General features: G+C 39.5%; 1 protein-coding gene across 1 annotated transcript in view; it reads left to right on the top strand.

The window, feature by feature from the left end:
* C2H4orf45 (chromosome 2 C4orf45 homolog) overlaps nt 1-20,042 on the top strand; it is a 97,456-nt gene extending 77,414 nt beyond the window's left edge. Inside the window, exons 4-5 of the mRNA XM_053700836.1 lie at nt 17,058-17,261; nt 19,407-20,042. Coding sequence (XP_053556811.1) covers nt 17,058-17,250 — 193 coding nt within the window. The 3' untranslated portion in view covers nt 17,251-17,261; nt 19,407-20,042. The remainder of the gene's footprint in view (nt 1-17,057; nt 17,262-19,406) is intronic.
* Nucleotides 20,043-21,132: the final 1,090 nt, after the last annotated feature.

Here is a 21,132-nt window from a genome sequence, read left to right as displayed (position 1 = left end):
GACCTTTAAATAATAAGCGATGACATCACAATTCTGAGACTGCATCCTGTCTCACACGGATGATGTACACCAGTCTGGCCATAAAAGGAAGTGCAGGAAATGAGCAGCATCACACAGTATGCACCAGAGTCAGGAAGAAAGGTGAGTAAAATGGCTGCCAGCAGCACATGGCAAACATATCAGGGAAAAAACCCTGATAATTGCTTTGTTTTCTCGACACCTGTGTACCTTGAGTTATAATGCCACAGCTTACCTTGTTTTTCTAGGGAGGCATGTTCTCAATGATATATGCCATTTACTATGCCCATATAACCACCTCCCCCCCATATAATAAACCTCCTAGTCTAGGAGGGTTAACTACACGGTTTATTTTGTCTATACCGCACCCTACATTCTTTATATCAGTTTTCAAATAACATATCTACATATTCCACCATACCATTCATGCTTAGGAAAGAATTCCTCCTCTATAGTGCTTACAACTTTTTAGGGTCCATAAGTGGCCCCTTGGGTAATTGGAGTAAATCATAATTACATTTGTTAAAAAGAGGTTCTACCACCTCTTCAAGAAAAAATAGAAAATGTGAGGTTTAATTTTAACCGTGATGTAACGAATATCCTATATAATAAAAGGCCAAGTGTGTTTGTCCGAAGCTGTCATACGCAGTAGAGACTGTGGGTGAGGACAAACACACCTGGCCTTCCAACTGACCTGGCATCTGGCGTCAGCGCGTGGTGGAGTGGGCGGGGCCCGGGCGCGAAACGGGCGGGCCAGGCATGATGCTGGCGGGGCCAGATGCCGGGGCCGACTGCCGAGACAGAGAGCTCTAAAGAGGGGGGATAGAGGGAGCAGAAGAGGGGGGATAGAGGGAGGGGGGAGAGTGCGCAAAAGAGGGGGGAGCTCTAAAGAGGGGGGATAGAGAGAGAGGGGGGATAGAGAGAGGGGGGAGAGTGCGCAAAAGAGTGGGAGAGAGACAGCAAACGAGAGGAGAGAGAGAGAGAACAAATGAGAGGGGTGAAGAGAGAGAGCAAAAGAGAGGGAGAGAGACAGCAAAAGAGAGGGAGAGAGACAGCAAAAGAGGGGGAGAGAGACAGCAAAAGGGGGGAGAGAGAGCAAAAGAGGGGGAGAGAGAGCAAAAGAGAGGGGGGAGAGAGAGCAAAAGAGAGGGGGAGAGAGAGAGCAAAAGAGAGGGGGGAGAGAGAGAGCAAAAGAGAGGGGGGAGAGAGAGAGCAAAAGAGAGGGGGAAGAGAGAGAGCAAAAGAGAGGGGGAAGAGAGAGAGCAAAAGAGAAGGGGGAGAGAGAGAGCAAAAGAGAGGGGGGAGAGAGAGAGAGCAAAAGAGAAGGGGGAGAGAGAGAGCAAAATAGAGGGGGGAGAGAGAGAGAGCAAAAGAGAGGGGGGAGAGAGAGAGCAAAAGAGAGGGGGGAGAGAGAGAGCAAAAGAGAGGGGGGAGAGAGAGTAAAAGAGATGGGGGAAAGAGAGTAAAAGAGATGGGGGAGAGAGAGAGCAAAAGAGAGGGGAGAGAGAGAGAGCAAAAGAGAGGGGAGAGAGAGAGCAAAAGAGAGGGGAGAGAGAGAGAGCAAAAGAGAGGGGAGAGAGAGCAAAAGAGAGGGGAGAGAGAGCAAAAGAGAGGGGAGAGAGAGAGAGCAAAAGAGAGGGGGGATAGAGAGAGAGCAAGGGGTGGGACCGCTGTACTGCAAAAAATGGCCCATGTACACGGGCTTTAGGACTAGTAATATATTTTGGTCAAAGTGCTTGATGTGTTCTTTTCTCTGTATTTTTGTATTACACTTGAAATGTCATCTGTCTGTTATATGCTATATTTAACCTCAATAAAAAAAATTTAAAAAAACAAAACAAAAAAACATAAACTCAGTTTAGCTCTGTTGAAAAGGTAGCTGGAAAGCCCACTGCAAGTGGCAAATAAGACCCTCCCCCTTCTTTTGCATATGAAAAGACCCTTTACACAAACAGGAGCAAGCTGGAGAAGGTAGCTGACGGTATTCTTATAAAACTTTAGGGCTTGGTTAGGAGTCTGAAAATCAGAGCAATGTTATTTAAAAATAAGCAAAACTATACATTTAAAACAAAACAAAAAAAAACCAAAACTTTATGGGCTATATAAGTAGATCATCTACAAAACATTTATGCAAAGAAAAAATGTGTATAATGTCCCTTTAAGTAAGGGGCCCCAAAATTTCTAGTGGCGGCCCTATAAGATATTACTAGTGATAGATATAAACATTTCACTACTTCAAGGTTACATCCAAACACTGGAGAGTTCTTAAGTCTGGTAATAAAATCTTATTTAGGCTCTCACTGATTACTCAATATGGTTGAATCTTGAGTTTAGCTGAGCTGAAGCCCAGCAATACTGGTGGAGCTCATTTATGGAATGTATCAAATGTATTCCTGAGGAGAGAAATCTGTATGGAAAGAGCAGAAACAGAGCACAGCTTAGGGGCCGATTTATCAAGTGTCGGACGGACATGCTCCTCTGTAGCGGATCATGTCTGCCCGACATTGATAAATGATGACAGCATACACTTTCGGCATTTATCATTGCTCAAGCATTTCATGTGAAATGCTTGTACAATGCTGCCCCCTGCACATTCGCAGCCAATCGCCGCTAGCTGGGGGTGTAAATCATCCTGATTCTATCTGATCGGGATGATTGCTATCCACCACCTCAGAGGTGGCGGATGAGTTAAGGAGCAGCGGTCATATGACTGCTGCTTCTTAACTTTTGTTTCCGGCGGAGGCTTGCACGGAAACGGTTGCATTCGCAGCTTGATAAATCGGCCCCTTAGACTCAAGGCAGTAATTATTACACATGTGAAAAGAGACTAGATTCAAGGCACTAATTTAGCATGGTCACAGGAGAACAAAGCGCACTTACAATATGATAGAGAGCTCCAATACGGAATGCACGTGTAAACAGCACAATTTAAATACGGTAAACTAAAGCACAGAAAAAACTGAGCATCAAAAGAGCCCGGAGAACGCAAAGAAACCCCATGTGCGCTATCTAAACTAGCCAACGTGCACAAACTCTGCAAACCAACATGCACAGATGAGCTGACGTGCTCAAACTCACTAAGCCGACGAGCGCTAACCTGACAAAGAATATGTGTGCAAAAAAATAATAATATATTAAAGGGGAATAGGGCTTTATAAATGAAAAAGAGCCATTCATAACAAATGCATATTAAATATTATTCCCAGCCTGGCAACAGGGTACAATAGAGTACAAACTTTATAGCCCAACTGGCTAAATGAGTGCCCCTAAATAAAAATATGTACTTACTCTTAGGCATCCAACTACTGGACATCTTCTAACCAGGATCCAATAGATAGAAAATTCAGTGCTGAAACATAACAGCAGAGGATATGGAATAGGAGTATACCGATGACCCAACAGGAGGAGCCTATGCACCTCTCCCCGCAACACCTGTGGAAGTCTTGTGACCAACTCCCATAGGGTAGTAATTGTGCCACTACCCCATATATCCCTCTGTCTAACAGCAGCTCTGAGGGGAAATGGGCCTCAACTCAGTCTGAGTACCCATCTCACAGAAGTTATCAGTGTCAGACTAGGAATTATTTTATGTGCTCCACTTATAGCTCAGTATTAACAATTTACCATTTTTAAGATTTTAATCTTTGCGGAGGTAACAATGCACCTTTTAATGTTTTTTTTTTTGTTTTGTTTTTTTAAGACTGTTGTAATTAGCATCAGTAATTGATTCCTCTGAGGCTAAATTAACTTCCTCATAGAACACATTTCTTGTATTGAATAAGCAAAGAAAATGGAATTAACATTTTTTTAAAATAAGGAAATGCAGGGAATTTTGCATGGAATCTGCAATAAACAAATCCTCAGAGAAGATTGGAGCCAAAGGAATAGTCAGATAAAATAAAAATTAAAAACTAAGTAGATACATAAACAACATTTTAAGTAATTTATTTCCACAGAGAGAATAAGAAACATGAAGGATTGAAAGAATTGAGGGTAAAAATAACAAAACTTTATTTAAATTGTCTTGGCAGTTTGCCCAGAACCTAAGGTGAAATATTAAGTAATGAAACTGTGATAAATTACCCTCAAATAAACTGTTGGTGATATGGGCAGGTAAGAAATAAGCTAGTTGTGTCATATGATGCAGCTAGGAGTGCTCTTGCAGAAAAACTACAAAGATGGCCACCTGAGGCTGTCAGGAAGTAGAAAACAGCTAAGAAATGTAAAAAACAAAGAACACTAATAATCTAAATAATAACAGAAAAGAGAAGTAGAAAAATAAAGGAGCAAATTAGAAAGTTGCTTACAATTGCATGCTCTGTCTAAATGATGAGAGTTTAATTTTGACTAGACTATTCCAAAAAATTCCAGAATAGAAATAACGGCTTTAATTAAAAACGACTTACCTAGCAGGGCATTATAGTAGACTTAAAGTGAATGTAAAGTCAGCTTCCTGTCTAAACATATGTGTAACAAATGTTAATAAAAAAAGTGGACTTTCATTCATCAATTGCTAATTTTTTCAATCGTTACCTTTATTTTCACTAATTTATCCTGTTTCTCGTTATTATCATCCTCCACCCGGCATTCGCGCTCCGTTCCTGTTGTTTATAACGGACGTCTTACTAGCCAATAACGTCTCTGCCCACAGGGGGACCCACCCCCTTAGAATGACGTAAGAAGTCCTTTTTGCGCATGCGTTTGATTCTGGTTGAAAGCTAATTTATCGTCAGCTCGTGCACATGTCGCACATGCGCAATAGAACAGTATACAGAGTCCTGTCATTTCCTAACTATTTCAGCACTCGGTAAGTTGATATGAAAGGGCTCCGTATATAAGTACATTGTACATTGTATATAAGTACTTTGAAATACAGTTAGATGGCTTGAGAAAAGTAATTGATTTTATATTATAGAAAGTGACTTACACTCGATATGTATTTCTCTGCTAATTGGCGGTATAACAGGCTGGGGTGTTAGGAGATACTGTCCACTTCGCAACAATAGTTTTCATTGAATGGACTCATTCAATAAATACTATGTTTTTTGACAGCGGAAACCGGAGTAACGCATGCGCAATGGCAATAGTAAACGGGAGCGCGCATTGCTGATATGTAAACAGCGGGTGGGACCGCTGTTTACGTAATATGGAGGAGAATCAGGAAACAGTGAGTTGGAGGAGCGGGTAAAGTAAATGAAGCATACTTACGATATGAAATTAGAAATAAATGATTACTTTTAGTAAAAAAATTATTGTGGCGGTATGCTTAATAGGATGATTGTCTACATAACTATATCATCCAAACCGGAAAAAATGACATTCACTTTAAAGTGATTGTTAATTTTCTATGATTCTACTACCGCAATGCAATGAGTGATATTCTAGCAATGTAGTCGCCAATTGTTTTTTTTTATTTTTTATATTTAATTAAAAAAATAAATCATATATAAAATATGTACCTTTGCTACCGTGACTCCTCCCATGCACCACTTCCTTGTTTTTCAGTTGTGATGTATTGAGCGGTACCACCCGCGTTCACGATACCACCAATAATCTGCACATACATATATTAACTTAATTTGCGCATGCGTCAAACTCTGCAGCGTTACAGAAACATAGTATTCAATGAATGTACAGTATAGATACATTCATTGAGTACTATGCGATAGTGTGAATCGGCTGCATTTTCAACACCTCGTCTAAACGCTTGTTATTTACAGTACCCTGCAAATTATTGGTAAGCAACTAAATGTGATAATAATACTAATATTCTAACTAGAGAAGCATCTATAAATAGTATTTACATCTTCATCTTAGTTATATATCTTTTCATTTGGTAAAATATATTATCCGATTATTAGTTATACTTACATAACCTTGGTAGGTAATAGAAATACAATAGTTAAAATATTGATTAGATCCAGATTTCATACTTACGAAATAACACTAGCGATATTGTTGTTGTTTTGTATCCAAGTGTATCGGGAGAAATCTAACTATACATGCGCACCTCATGAACGAGCATGAGAAACAAAGAGTAATATCATCAATTAAACGCATGCTCATAGCGAGCAAGTTTTTGGTGGATTGAATAGGACTAGCCTGTCAATCAATTCTAGAAAATAGCGGGTGGAGGATAGAACTGTAAAAACATAATTTATGCTTACCTGATAAATTTATTTCTCTTGTAGTGTATCCAGTCCACGGATCATCCATTACTTGTGGGATATTCTCCTTCCCAACAGGAAGTTGCAAGAGGATCACCCACAGCAGAGCTGCTATATAGCTCCTCCCCTAACTGCCATATCCAGTCATTCGACCGAAACAAGCCGAGAAAGGAGAAACCATAGGGTGCAGTGGTGACTGAAGTTTAATTAAAATTTAGACCTGCCTTAAAAGGACAGGGCGGGCCGTGGACTGGATACACTACAAGAGAAAAAAATTTATCAGGTAAGCATAAATTATGTTTTCTCTTGTTAAGTGTATCCAGTCCACGGATCATCCATTACTTGTGGGATACCAATACCAAAGCTTAAGTACACGGATGATGGGAGGGACAAGGCAGGAACTTAAACGGAAGGAACCACTGCCTGTAGAACCTTTCTCCCAAAAACAGCCTCCGAAGAAGCAAAAGTATCAAATTTGTAAAATTTTGAAAAGGTATGAAGCGAAGACCAAGTCGCAGCCTTGCAAATCTGTTCAACAGAGGCCTCATTTTTAAAGGCCCAGGTGGAAGCCACAGCTCTAGTAGAATGAGCTGTAATTCTTTCAGGGGGCTGCTGTCCAGCAGTCTCATATGCTAAACGGATTATACTCCGAAGCCAAAAGCCGAGGCCTTTTGACCTCTCCTCTGTCCAGAGTAAATAACAAACAGGTGAGATGTTTGGCGAAAATCTTTAGTAGCCTGCAAGTAAAACTTCAATGCACGGACTACGTCTAGATTATGCAAAAGACGTTCCTTCTTTGAAGAAGGATTAGGGCATAATGATGGAACAACAATCTCTTGATTGAAACCACCTTAGGTAAAAACCCAGGTTTTGTACGCAGAACTACTTTATCTGAATGAAAGATCAGATAAGGAGAATCACAATGTAAGGCAAATTACTCCGAGACTCTTCGAGCCGAGGAAATAGCCATCAGAAAAAGAACTTTCCATGATAGAAGTTTGATATCAATAGAATGAAGGGGTTCAAACGGAACCCCTTGAAGAACTTTAAGAACCAAGTTTAATCTCCATGGGGGAGCAACAGGTTTAAACACAGGCTTAATTCTAACTGAAGCCTGACAAAATGCCTGAACGTCTGGAACTTCTGCCAGACGCTTGTGTAAAAGAATAGACAGAGCAGAAATCTGTCCCTTTAAAGAACTAGCTGATAGTCCTTTGTCCAAACCCTCTTGGAGGAAGGACAATATCCTAGGAATCCTAACCCTACTCCATGAGTAATTCTTGGATTCACACCAATGAAGATATTTACGCCAAATCTTGTGGTACATTTTGCTGGTGACAGGCTTTCGTGCCTGTATTAAGGTATCAATTACTGACTCGGAGAAGCCACGCTTTGATAGGATCAAGCGTTCAATATCCATGCAGTCAGTCTCAGAGAAAGTAGATTTGGATGATTGAAAGGACCTTGTATTAGAAGGTCTTGTCTCAGAGGCAGAGTCCATGGTGGAAAGGATGACATGTCCACTAGGTCTGCATACCAGGTCCTGCGTGGCCACGCAGGCGCTATCAATATCACCGATGCTCACTCCTGTTTGATTTTGGCAATCAGACGAGGGAGCAGAGGAAACGGTGGAAACACATAGGCCAGGTTGAAGAACCAAGGCGCTGCTAGAGCATCTATCAGTGCCGCTTCTGGGTCCCTGGACCTGGATCCGTAACAAGGAAGCTTGGCGTTCTGGCGAGACGCCATGAGATCCAGTTCTGATTTGCCCCAACGGAGAACCAATTGAGCAAACACCTCCGGATGGAGTTCCCACTTCCCCGGATGAAAAGTCTGACGACTTAGAAAATCCGCCTCCCAGTTCTCTACCCCTGGGATATGAATCGCTGATAGGTGGCAAGAGTGAGTCTCTGCCCAGCGAATTATCTTGGAGACTTCTGACATCGCTAGGGAACTCCTGGTCCCCCCTTGATGGATGATGTAAGCCACAGTCGTGATGTTGTCCGACTGAAATCTGATGAACCTCAGTGTTGCTAACTGAGGCCAAGCGAGAAGAGCATTGAATATTGCTCTTAACTCCAGAATATTTATTGGGAGGAGTTTCTCCTCCTGAGTCCATGAACCCTGAGCCTTCAGGGAGTTCCAGACTGCACCCCAACCTAGAAGGCTGGCGTCTGTTGTTACAATGGTCCAATATGGCCTGCGAAAGGTCATACCTTTGGACAGATGGACCCGAGATAACCACCAGAGAAGAGTATCTCTGGTTTCCTGATCCAGATTTAGTAGAGGGGACAAATCTGTGTAATCCCCATTCCACTGACTGAGCATGCATAATTGCAGCGGTCTGAGATGCAGGCGCGCAAATGGCACTATGTCCATCGCCGCTACCATTAAGCCGATTACTTCCATGCACTGAGCCACCCTGGGGCGCGGAATGGAGTGAAGAACACGGCAAGCATTTAGAAGTTTTGATAACCTGGACTCTGTCAGGTAAATTTTCATTTCTATAGAATCTATCAGAGTCCCTAGGAAGGAAACCCTTGTGAGAGGAGATAGAGAACTCTTTTCTTTGTTCACTTTCCACCCATGCGACCTCAGAAATGCCAGAACTATCTCTGTATGAGACTTGGCAATTTGAAAGCTTGACGCCTGTATCAGGATGTCGTCTAGGTAAGGAGCCACCGCTATGCCTCGCGGTCTTAGAACCGCCAGAAGTGAGCCCAGAACCTTTGTAAAAATTCTTGGGGCTGTAGCCAACCCGAATGGAAGAGCTACAAACTGGTAATGCCTGTCTAGAAAGGCAAACCTCAGGAACCGATGATGATTCTTGTGGATCGGAATGTGAAGGTAGGCATCCTTTAAGTCCACTGTGGTCATGTACTGACCCTCTTGGATCATGGGTAAAATGGTTCGAATAGTTTCCATCTTGAATGACGGAACTCTGAGGAATTTGTTTAGGATCTTTAGATCCAAAATTGGTCTGAAGGTTCCCTCTTTTTTGGGAACCACAAACAGATTTGAATAAAACCCCTGTCCTTGTTCCGTCCGCGGAACTGGATGGATCACTCCCATTACAAGGAGGTCTTGCACGCAGCTTAGGAATGCCACTTTCTTTATCTGGTTTGCAGATAATCTTGAAAGGTGAAATCTCCCTTGTGGGGGAGAAGCTTTGAAGTCCAGAAGATATCCCTGAGATATGATCTCCAACGCCCAGGGATCCTGAACATCTCTTGCCCACGCCTGGGCGAAGAGAGAGAGTCTGCCCCCTACTAGATCCGTTGTTGGATAGGGGGCCGCTCCTTCATGCTGTCTTGGAGGCAGCAGCAGGTTTTTGGCCTGCTTGCCCTTGTTCCAGGACTGGGTAGGTTTCCAGGCCTGCTTAGATTGAGGAAAAGTTCCCTCTTGTTTTGAAGTAGAGGGAGCTGATCCTGCACCTGCCTTGAAATTTCGAAAGGCACGAAAATTAGACTGTTTGGCCCTTGATTTGGCCCTGTCCTGAGGAAGGGTATGACCCTTACCTCCAGTAATGTCAGCAATAATTTCTTTCAAACCAGGCCCGAATAAGGTCTGCCCCTTGAAAGGAATGTTAAGTAATTTAGACTTTGAAGTCACATCAGCTGACCAGGAATTAAGCCATAGCGCCCTACGCGCCTGGATGGCGAATCCGGAATTCTTAGCCGTTAGTTTAGTCAAATAAACAATGGCATCAGAAACAAATGAGTTAGCTAGCTTAAGTGTTCTAAGCTTGTCAATAATTTCAGTCAATGGAGCTGTATGGATGGCCTCTTCCAGGGCCTCAAACCAGAATGCCGCCGCAGCAGTGACAGGCGCAATGCATGCAAGGGGCTGTAAAATAAAAACCTTGTTGAATAAACATTTTCTTAAGGTAACCCTCTAATTTTTTTTTATCCATTGGATCTGAAAAAGCACAACTGTCCTCAACCGGGATAGTGGTACGCTTTGCTAAAGTAGAAACTGCTCCCTCCACCTTAGGGACTGTCTGCCATAAGTCCTGTGTAGTGGCATCTATTGGAAACATTTTTCTAAATATAGGAGGTGGGGAAAAGGGCACACCGGGTCTATCCCACTCCTTACTAATAATTTCTGTAAGCCTTTTAGGTATTGGAAAAGCATCAGTACTCACCGGCACTGCAAAGTATTTATCCAGCCTACACAATTTCTCTGGCACTGCAATTGTGTCACAGTCATTCAGAGCAGCTAATACCTCCCCAAGTAACACACGGAGGTTCTCAAGCTTAAATTTAAAATTAGAAATCTCTGAATCAGGTCTCCCCGATTCAGAGACGTCACCCACAGACTGAAGCTCTCCGTCCTCAGGTTCTGCATATTGTGACGCAGTATCAGACATGGCTCTTACAGCATCTACGCGCTCTGTATCTCGTCTAACCCCAGAGCTATCGCGCTTGCCTCTCAATTCAGGCAATCTGGCTAATACCTGTGACAGGGTATTATTCATGATTGCAGCCATGTCCTGCAAAGTAATCGCTATGGGCATCCCTGATGTACTTGGCGCCATTAGCGTGCGTCCCTCGAGCGGGAGGCGAAGGGTCCGACACGTGGGGAGAGTTAGTCGGCATAACTTCCCCCTCGACAGACCCCTCTGGTGACAAATCTTTTATAGATAAAGATTGATTTTTACTGTTTAAGGTGAAATCAATACATTTAGTACACATTCTCCTATGGGGCTCCACAATGGCTTTTAAACATAATGAACAAGTAGTTTCCTCTGTGTCAGACATGTTTGTACAGACTAGCAATGAGACTAGCAAGCTTGGAAAACACTTTAAACAAAGTTAACAAGCAATATAAAAAACGTTACTGTGCCTTTAAGAGAAACAAATTTTGGCAAAATTTGAAATAACAGTGAAAAAAAGGCAGTTACACTAACAAAGTTTTTACAGTGTATGTAACAAGTTAGCAGAGCATTGCACCCACTTGCAAATGGATGATTAACCCCTTAATACAAAAAACAGATTAACAAAATGAAAAATATGTTTTTTAAACAGTCATAACAACTGCCACAGCTCCTACTTTTGAAGCCTTTTGAGCCCATCAGAGATGTCCTATAGCATGCAGGGGACTGCTGAGGGAAGCTGAATGTCACAGTTTGTAATTTTAAGTGCACCAACTGTAACTTTTATACTATAACAGTGGAAAGCCTCTGTTTCTAGGCAAAAATAAAGCCAGCCATGTGGAAAAAACTAGGCCCCAATAAGTTTTATCACCAAAGCATATATAAAAACGATTAAACAGCTCCCACTTAGAGCAGCCTAAGGGGAAAGACGTGCACTAACTGAGCTCCTGAAGCCTGGGTCCTAAAACGTTGATTTTTTATACCCCAAGTACCTATATTTTTTCCCTAAACTGCTCCTAGAATGGAGGTTCCCTCCACACATCTCATTCTTTTGCTGAGAGACATGCTGGAAAGAGCTGACAGCCAATTTAACAGAGTGAGATCTGTCCTCCTGGAGTTACGCACCCAAGATGGCGTAGACTCCTTGCCCTGCTCAGACACCCACATGGCTGGCCAGATTGAGGACTCGCATTCTTCCCGACATCCTACTGACCGACCGCAGAGCGAGCTGCCCAGACGGAGTCCGATCAGCGATCCACCTGCTCTTACCAGAGGGGACCCGGTGCAGCAACATACAGCTAAGCAACTCCACATGGCAGCCGTTATTCCACAACCAGGGGTATTCCCCCAGAGCAAGGCAATACGGCGCTTGTTACCCTCTCTCCACATAAGCCTGCTCAGCATATTTTGGCAGGAGACATACAGAGAATTCCGGTACAGCAAGGGGCAGATGAGCCCTATCAAATATGGTGATCCTCATACCGGAACCGTCACGCAAAGCGGACTTTCACTACAGCCGGCATTTGCCCTTCCCGCAAGTCACCAAATAAAAGCTGGAGTGGGGTGAATTTAGTGGATGTGTTACTGAAGCCTTAACTACCCGCTCCAATGACAGGCTTTCACTCGGCAGTAACTTCTGAAGATTAACTTGAGGTGTATGCTGCAGACAGTAACACAACTCTAAAGTGCTCTGTTTATTTTCTCCAAGACATTGTATGCGCTTTTTGCAGAATCTTTAGCTATTTACTAGGCCCACAGTCTACTGTTAATGAAGACATACTATATATGTTTGATGTGATGTCTCTTGGGCACTGACCATGTTTCTTTCTTTAATTTACTGGGAGCAAGTTTCTCTATACAAATAAATATACTGTGACTATCTAACTGATGAACATAATTGAATCCTTACATCTGCTGGAACTGTCCTGCTACATAAATACTGCAGCTGCTGCTTTTACCATTATTTTACTACCTCCTCAAATGTTATATGATATATAAATTTATCATTCTTTTAGTTTAGTTTCTGGGTTGTTGAAATATGTGCATAATGGTAGCAGGGGACATAATGATTCCTGGGGCTCTAGCTGCACAATTAATCTCCTGACTTAGAGCTTACATGGCAGAGATACCAGGATAGATAACACGGAGGCCCTATACAAGAAAAGGTATTGGCTGAGACCTCTATTTTCATAGGAAGGATCCAAAGGCACAATCAGATGTTCTCCCGGCAAGTCCCAGTTATGCATCTGTCACGAACTGATTTTGATTCCTCTAAGACATGTTTCTTATCTCATTTATTGGGACAGTGAGTGACCAAATACTTGGTTCTAAATCATCCCTATATATCTCATGTGAGTCGTAAAGTATATCAGGCTAAATTTTATCGAGTATTAGTTCAGCCCATAATGACTTAAATGCAGATCATATGCAGCACTATAGGACACATGGACAAATCTGTAGTTTCTGGAGTAAGATAAACACATATGTCCTCAGACCCCGTTCAGCTATAATCTATGGGAACAGAACAGAATTAGATTCCAGACAAGAGACTTGAAAAGACACAGATAACATGAAGAAAAATGGTTCATGCCTCCTATCCTTATTTGTTACGCTGACATTTTTTGCTCCATCTTGGAGAGCTGCCTGGTATAGAAATCTGGCTATAGTTATTTGTTAAAAATGTTGTTTATATATATGCCTACATACTCCTACATATCTGAACTAACATCAGGGTTACTTATAGGTTTATGTTCTGTTTTTTGCAAGGGGGACTAAATGTTTTATCTCACTAGTTACTTAGAAGCTGGACTCCTTAACCATGCTAACATTCTGTATTTGTTCTAACTCACAATGATGACCTATACCTTAATATCTAACCCACTAGGGTCATAGCCTCTCCCAACTAAGGTTGCCCCTATACATGTGGGATCGAATAATAATAAAACTACTAAGTCTAACCTTGTCAGCTCAGCTTAACTTTGAATTATCTGATTGGTATCCTTATCTTTTTAGCTGGATACTGATGATACTTATAAATATAATTTCCTTTATTTTTATACTAGAAGGAGATTTTTATAGATTTATACTGAGCTGCTGTATTTGGTTGTTTGAGTATGTGTTGTTGTTAACTAAATGTTGGGTTATCCTTATTTTATAGGTTTTCTGCTATCAATATTGGTAACTATTATTTTCAGTACCTTGCTTCCCCTGCCTAGCTCTATACCTCATAACAGTCTTAGCTACATTCGACGCATAAAACCCCTCTATTTAGGTTACACTATCATAGCTAAATGTTGTAGTGTCCTATTGACCACATGTTGCTTTACACTACCATAGTTCTCAGTAGTGTCTGCTGTGATCTCGAATAGGACATGCCTGCACTAACCTAACATGACTCTATGTTATCTTAATATGCCTCAACTAACTCTCTCCATTATTAATTATGTGTAGTAGTTAGGGCTCAGTTAATAATGAGAAGTAGGTGCTGCTTATAGTATATTTGTTATATGAGACTGCAAATTGCTCTAGGTAAGATTTATGGTATGAAATTCTTATTGTTTGGGTTTGTTTAACCAGGCTTACCTATAGTTCACCAATAGTTTATATACTCATAGAGGTAAGCATATCCTCTAAACATGTTGTAAACATTAATAGCATTTATTTAGATCAAGTTATATTAACCAGTTATAACAGGAAGACTAGGCCTCCCTTGCTTAGATACACCTCTATTTATTGCAATAAGGTTGTCTCTTACCTATGATTACAAAGCATCATACATTTAGTACAATTCTAAAATTCTCCCGAATATTGCCCCGTAGTGGTAAACTTCGAACTACCTTGATCGTCTGGTCCCATATATTTACCTCTTGGGACACTTGGTTTATATTTTGTATTAGACGCTTTCCTGGAGGGGAGAACTCTAATATCCACAATAGCCTGAAATAAATCTATGTTCAGTTTGTTGCTTATAAATTAACCCAGCATACTGTATTATGTCCTGCTAGTTCCTATATATATGGCTCCGTCCCCCCCACCCCCTTCCCTATTCGTATAGCGGTGCTTACCCGCTGAATATCCCCCACCCCCCTATCTACCTCGGCCCAAGAGTGGCTGATATTTATGATAACCCTCCACAGACTGATATTTTGGTCTTAGGTAAAATACTGTTAGAATGTGGAGCTCATACGCTAATAATATATTATAAAATGAAGTTTTATTTAATCTCGCCCAAGATACTGTCTATCTTCAAAACCAGATTTCAAAATGTATTTTCTCTTGCTATATATGCCTATTGCTTTCTCAACAATGCCTATGTATAGACAATGTATTAATCTCTTTGTTGTAACTTTGGCCTCAGGGCGAGTTCTTGTTGTGATGATAAGTGTCTTAACTTCAATAAAAAAATAATAAAAAAAAAAAAAAAAAAAAAAAAAAAAACGATTAAACATGCCAGCAAACGTTTTATATTACACTTTTATAAGAGTATGTATCTCTGTTAATAAGCCTGATACCAGTCGCTATTAAATCACTGCATTTAGGCTTAACTTACATTAATCCGGTATCAGCAGCATTTTTCTAGCAAGTTCCATCCCTAGAAATATGTTTACTGCACATACCTTATTGCAGGAAAACCTGCACGCCATTCCCTCTCTGAAGTTACCTCACTCCTCAGAATATGTGAGAACGGCAATGGATCTTAGTTACTTCTGCTAAGATCATAGAAATCACAGGCAGATTCTTCTTCTAATGCTGCCTTTGATAAAACAGTACACTCCGGTACCATTTAAAAATAACAAACTTTTGATTGAAGTTAAGAAACTAACTATAATACACCACTCTCCTCTTACTACGTCCATCTTTGTTGAGACTTGCAAGAGAATGACTGGATATGGCAGTTAGGGGAGGAGCTATATAGCAGCTCTGCTGTGGGTGATCCTCTTGCAACTTCCTGTTGGGAAGGAGAATATCCCACAAGTAATGGATGATCCGTGGACTGGATACACTTAACAAGAGAAAATGTCAATTTATAAGGTAAATAAAAACGAAATTGAGTAAGATGTATAAAAAAATGATGAATGAAGGTTGTGCTATTTTTTGATAAGATATAGAACCGCGAGAGCGAGTCACCTGAACTTGACCTTCATTTCACTTAACATCTTTTGTTATTCGGCTGTTATCATTGGTTGTTTCTTTGTTTTATTTTTAGATCCTTATTTTCATTGTATACTTTACTGTTTTTGTTAAAAGTTATCCAATATTATGTTTTTTATCTTCCAGTATGTAGTAGTAAAGGAAAATGTTAAAGGGACACTAAGGTCAAACTTAAACATCCATGAATCAGATAGAGTATGCGATTTTAAGCAACTTTTCAATGTACTTCTATTATCAATTTTGCTTAGTTCCCTAGGTATCCTTTGTGAAAGAGTAATCCTAGGTGAGTTCAGGAGTGCGCACGTGTCAGCCATCTGGCAGCAGTGTTTGCAACAATGTTTATAGCAATGTTCTACAAAGTGCAAACACTTCTACCATAAAGTGTCTGTAGCATTCTATGGCAGCAGTATTTGTAGCTATATATAACATTGCTCCTGAGCTTACCTAGGGTTACTGTTAAACAAAGGATACCAGGAGAACTAATCAAGATGAATGATAGAATAAAATTGGAAAAGTTAAGAAAAACTAAATAAAGGTGTACAACACCGTGCACGGTTTTATTTAAAAAGCAGATGAATGTCCACATGATTCTTCAACGTAACCTCAAAAAAGCAAAGAGAAACTTCCATAGTGTAAAACTGTTGAAATATTATAGAAATGCTCAGCTTGGTCGGGTACTCACACAGCACAGAGCTTCATTAGCTCAACAGGTGAAACGCGCATCAGAGGTGGCATACTGACGTCACAAGGTCTCACTTGATCTAACACAGAATCGCTCGTTTGCAAGTAGCTGGTGCTGTATCATTACTTGAATATTATACTAGTAATCACAAAAACATCATCATGCTAGTGAGAGCATACATTGTGTGAGGATAGTGTAGCCAATAACCCAGACGGCTTTGTTATATTATTTTATTTGTTCTTAAAGTGTTTATTTCAACATTGTAATAAATGTGTAACCCCCTGCAAGCCACAGAGTTGGATCCGTTTATTACTGGGCACTTATCTTAGAGCTAATGAAGCTCCGTGCTGTGTGAGTAGCAGACCAAGATGAGCAATTTTATCATATTTAAACAGTTTTACACTATGGAAGATTCTCTTTGCTTTTTTTAGGTGGCATTGAAGAATCATATGAACATCCATTTGCTTTTAAAATACTTTTAATTATTTTTTGTTATCACATTGTTTAAAAGTCTTAGCACTGAAATATTATAATATAATTTGTATTTGTAAATTGGAAAGTTGATTAAAATGTCTTTAATAATTTGAAATAGATAAGAGTCTTTCATCTTGTAATACATATTAGATCTGACTGCTGACATATGTTGTTTTACCCATTATTTTAGGAGCCCACCACCACATATTCTTGATGCACAAGGATTTGGAGCTCGGGCTTCATTGGCATGGACACTTGACAAATATGATGGTTACGGCTATGGTAAAGGATATTGGGCTTCAAGACTAGACCAGAGTGGTGAACCTCAACGATTACCAAATTGTTTACAAATTGGGTCTTATGTAAACAATCACTTCCAGTAGTGACATTACAGGTAGGCAAAGTTATGCCAAGAACTAGAAAATTAAATTGCACTTTTTTTTTTTATCAAGTATAACATCACCATAAAATATACCTATGGAAACTAAAAACAATATTTTAGAATATGCATTAACAAACATGAATTATTACATATGTTCTGCATATAGATACAATTCAAAACCTGTCACTTATTAAAAAGGACCACAGAATATAGATTATTTATTTGAAATACAAAGTTACAAGGTTCCTAAACATTTTGAAGATGTAAAACCTATTTATGGCCAAAATTATTTCATTTACTTATCTCACTTGGTTAACAGCTATACTTCTATACTATGAATTTTGAGTACAAATAGAGGATTCCTGTTTTAATGGACTTCTCTCTTTTTTTCCTTTACATTCAGCACTTCCTTTGTGTTAGTAATATTCCACTTATTTTTTTACCCCATGTCTTTTTAGGTCTGTTAAAGGGCCATGATACCCAAATGTTGAAACACTTAAAAGTGATGCAGCATAGCTGTAAAAAGATGACTAGAAAATATCACCTGAACATCTCTATGTAAAAAAGAAAGATATTTTACCTCAAAATGTCCTAAGTATTCACACACCATTGTAAAGGACTTTAAGCAGCAAATCAGTATGCCTGTCCCGGGACCTGCAAGGGAGCGAGCCTCATGCACACTAATGTTATTTCCCTAATCAATTTAAGGAAGTTTACTATAAAATCTCATGAGAGTTAAGTGAAATCTCATGAGATCACAGTAAAAGAGTTCATGACCTCAGCACTGCTGATGCTGATTGGCTGCTGTTAATTTTTTCCTTTTTTTACCTGCAGCTGGACAGCAGCTGAAGTATAACTTTTTACACAGCACTTACTCTGAGGAAGTTGTGAGATAAAAGATCTTTCTTTTTTACATAGAGATGCTCAGGTGACATTTTCAGGTTAGCTTTTTACAGTTATGCTGCATCACTTTCAAATGATTCATCGTTGAGTATTATGTCCCTTTAAGATAATTTAGTACCTTGGCAAAAACATCAGTTTACCGCAGATACATTCTTACTCAAACTCACAAATGCCAGAAAATAAGCTACAGACCCACATTTTAGGGTCATGATGATTATTAATTTCATAATCAGCTACATCAATGATATGTAGTAAAATTAGAGCGTTGTTATGGTTATCTTCAAATTTTCATTTCAAATTACTTCCAACATATTATATTATTAACTGAAATTAAATGTATTTTAGGTATTCTTCAAACATTTGCACATCACATGTGCATGAAGATTAGCCTACATTTCTACTAGAATTGAACCAATATGAATTTGTTCAAACATCTACAAGAGTTTAAGAGTTTTATTATTTTAGTTGAAGTTAAAAAACTTACATAATTGAAATGGACATTAAAGGGATATGCAAGTGAAAAAAGAAAATACTGTAATGTTTTTATTATTGCACTGCTGTTTGCATGTAATTATTTGTTTAAGCCTTGCAAAGAGGTGAAGAATATAGTTAAATTCAGCTTTAGAGAAGCGATGCACTACTGGGAGCTAGCTGAACACATCTGGTGAGTCAGTGACAAGAGACGAGTGTAGTCACCAATCAGAATCTAGCTCCCAGTAGTGCATTGCTGCACCTAAGGCTACCTAGGTATGGTTTTCAACAAAGGATATCATGACAACAAAGTACATTTGTTAATAGAAATAAATTGAAAAGTCTCTAAAAACTGCATGTTCTTTCTGACCCATGAATGTTACATTTTGATTTCATCATCCCTTTAAAATAAAAAAATCTATAATAAAGATAGCACTTTTTCAAAAAGATGTTTGTGCACAAATCATTCCTAGGGGCATCATGTGACGCCCCATACGCACAAAAACGAGTTCAGCCCAGGAACTTTCACCTTGCTAAGACCGTACATTTAAAAAAATCCTTCTTTTACACGAAACAACAAAAGCCGACATTAATTTTACTCTTAATGCCAATTAGAAAACAGTTTGGAAAAAAATAAAATGGAAATCAGTCTAGAATAACATTATAACAAAATACATACACAGTACATAGACAGAAGGCGTTGTCACCCCTGCTACATACCACCTAGGTTGTATTATTGTCAGGACAATGACACACTAATATGTATACTTGTTTTGCTTTCAGAAACACCCTGGCCCCAACAAGTGAGGTGAATTCTGGAACCACATCAGTTGTGCAGAGCACGGATTTTCAGCGAGGAGGACAACCTTTTAACAATGTTTGTTTTCTGTCTGTTTCTATAAACTTAAAGGGACATGAAACAAAATGTTTATTTAATGATTCGGACAGAGCATACGATTTTAAACAACTTTCTAATTTACTTATATTATCAAATTTGCTTTATTCTCTTGTTATTCTAGTTGAAAAGCATACCTAAGTAGTCTCAGGAGCGGAGAGTTAGCTATTGATTGGTAGCTGCACATATAAGCCTCTTGTGATTGTCTTACCAATGTGTTCAGCTAGCTCTCAGTAGTGCATTGCTGCTCCTTTGAGAAAGGATTCCAAGAGAATGAAGCGCAATCATATAAGTAAATTGGAAAGTTGTTTATGTATGTATGCTCTATCTGAATCATGAAATACATTTTTGGGTTTGATGTCCCTTTAAGTTTTATGGTAACATACCAACCACTTCAGAGATAAGCACATAGTGAGATCAGTCTGTTAGTTTTACTAGTGATGTCCGTTGTGTAGCATCTTTAAAAGAGGCATAAGTATGGTATGATATGTAAAGTTAATAAATAAAGTGCATGAATATTTAAACCAACTCATGTTATTATCTATTTATCTATGTAATGTTTGTATAAATCTATGTAAGTATAGAACATTCTAATGTAGCTAATAGTTTGTACATTAGACACCTGCACAGCATTCTACACAGCTAGTAAAATTACATTTTATATAGCAAAGATGTCCAGCCCAATGCCCATGGTGCTAATGTGGTTGTTCAGTGCTTGTATGTGTCTATAGTATATAATGCTTCTATTTGTACTACATGGATAATCAGTACTTTATTTATTGTGTAAAGCAGGTGCTTGTTTGTTGTGGCAAAGCTTTTCATTGTGAGCCTGAACTTCCATATAATGGCCAGCCATGCAAACCTAATCTGTAACTGGCCAATATCAGTTCTACATGCACATGTATTGGTTTCTGGATCTCTGTGTGTTTGCATCTGTCTTGTGTGTGTGTGCGCATGTATGTGTATATATATATATATATATATATATATACACACATACATACACACACACACACACACAGTACGTATATTTGTGTGTGTAGGTTAGCAGAATTTATAAAAAGAAAAAACATAATTTATGTAAGAACTTACCTGATAAATTCATTTCTTTCATATTAGCAAGAGTCCATGAGCTAGTGACGTATGGGATATACATTCCTACCAGGAGGGGCAAAGTTTCCCAAACCTTAAAATGCCTATAAATACACCCCTCACCACACCCACAATTCAGTTTAACGAATAGCCAAGAAGTGGGGTGATAAGAAGGAGCGAAAGCATTAAAAATAAGGAATTGGAATAATTGTGCTTTATACAAAAAAATCATAACCACCACAAAAAAGGGTGGGCCTCATGGACTCTAGTGACATATGGGATAGCAGATACCCAAGATGTGGAACTTCCACGCAAGAGTCACTAGAGAGGGAGGGATAAAATAAAGACAACCAATTCCGCTGAAAAATTAATCCACTACCCAAATCAAAAGTTTCAATTTTTATAATGAAAAAAACTGAAATTATAAGCAGAAGAATCAAAACGAAACAGCTGCCTGAAGAACCATTCTACCAAAACTGCTTCTGAAGAAGAGAAAACATCAAAAAGGTAGAATTTAGTAAA

Source organism: Bombina bombina, chromosome 2 (assembly GCF_027579735.1).
Source record: "Bombina bombina isolate aBomBom1 chromosome 2, aBomBom1.pri, whole genome shotgun sequence".
NCBI classification, from domain to species: domain Eukaryota; kingdom Metazoa; phylum Chordata; class Amphibia; order Anura; family Bombinatoridae; genus Bombina; species Bombina bombina.
Note: the sequence above shows the minus strand (reverse complement) of the source record. Positions and strands in the feature narration are given on the sequence as shown.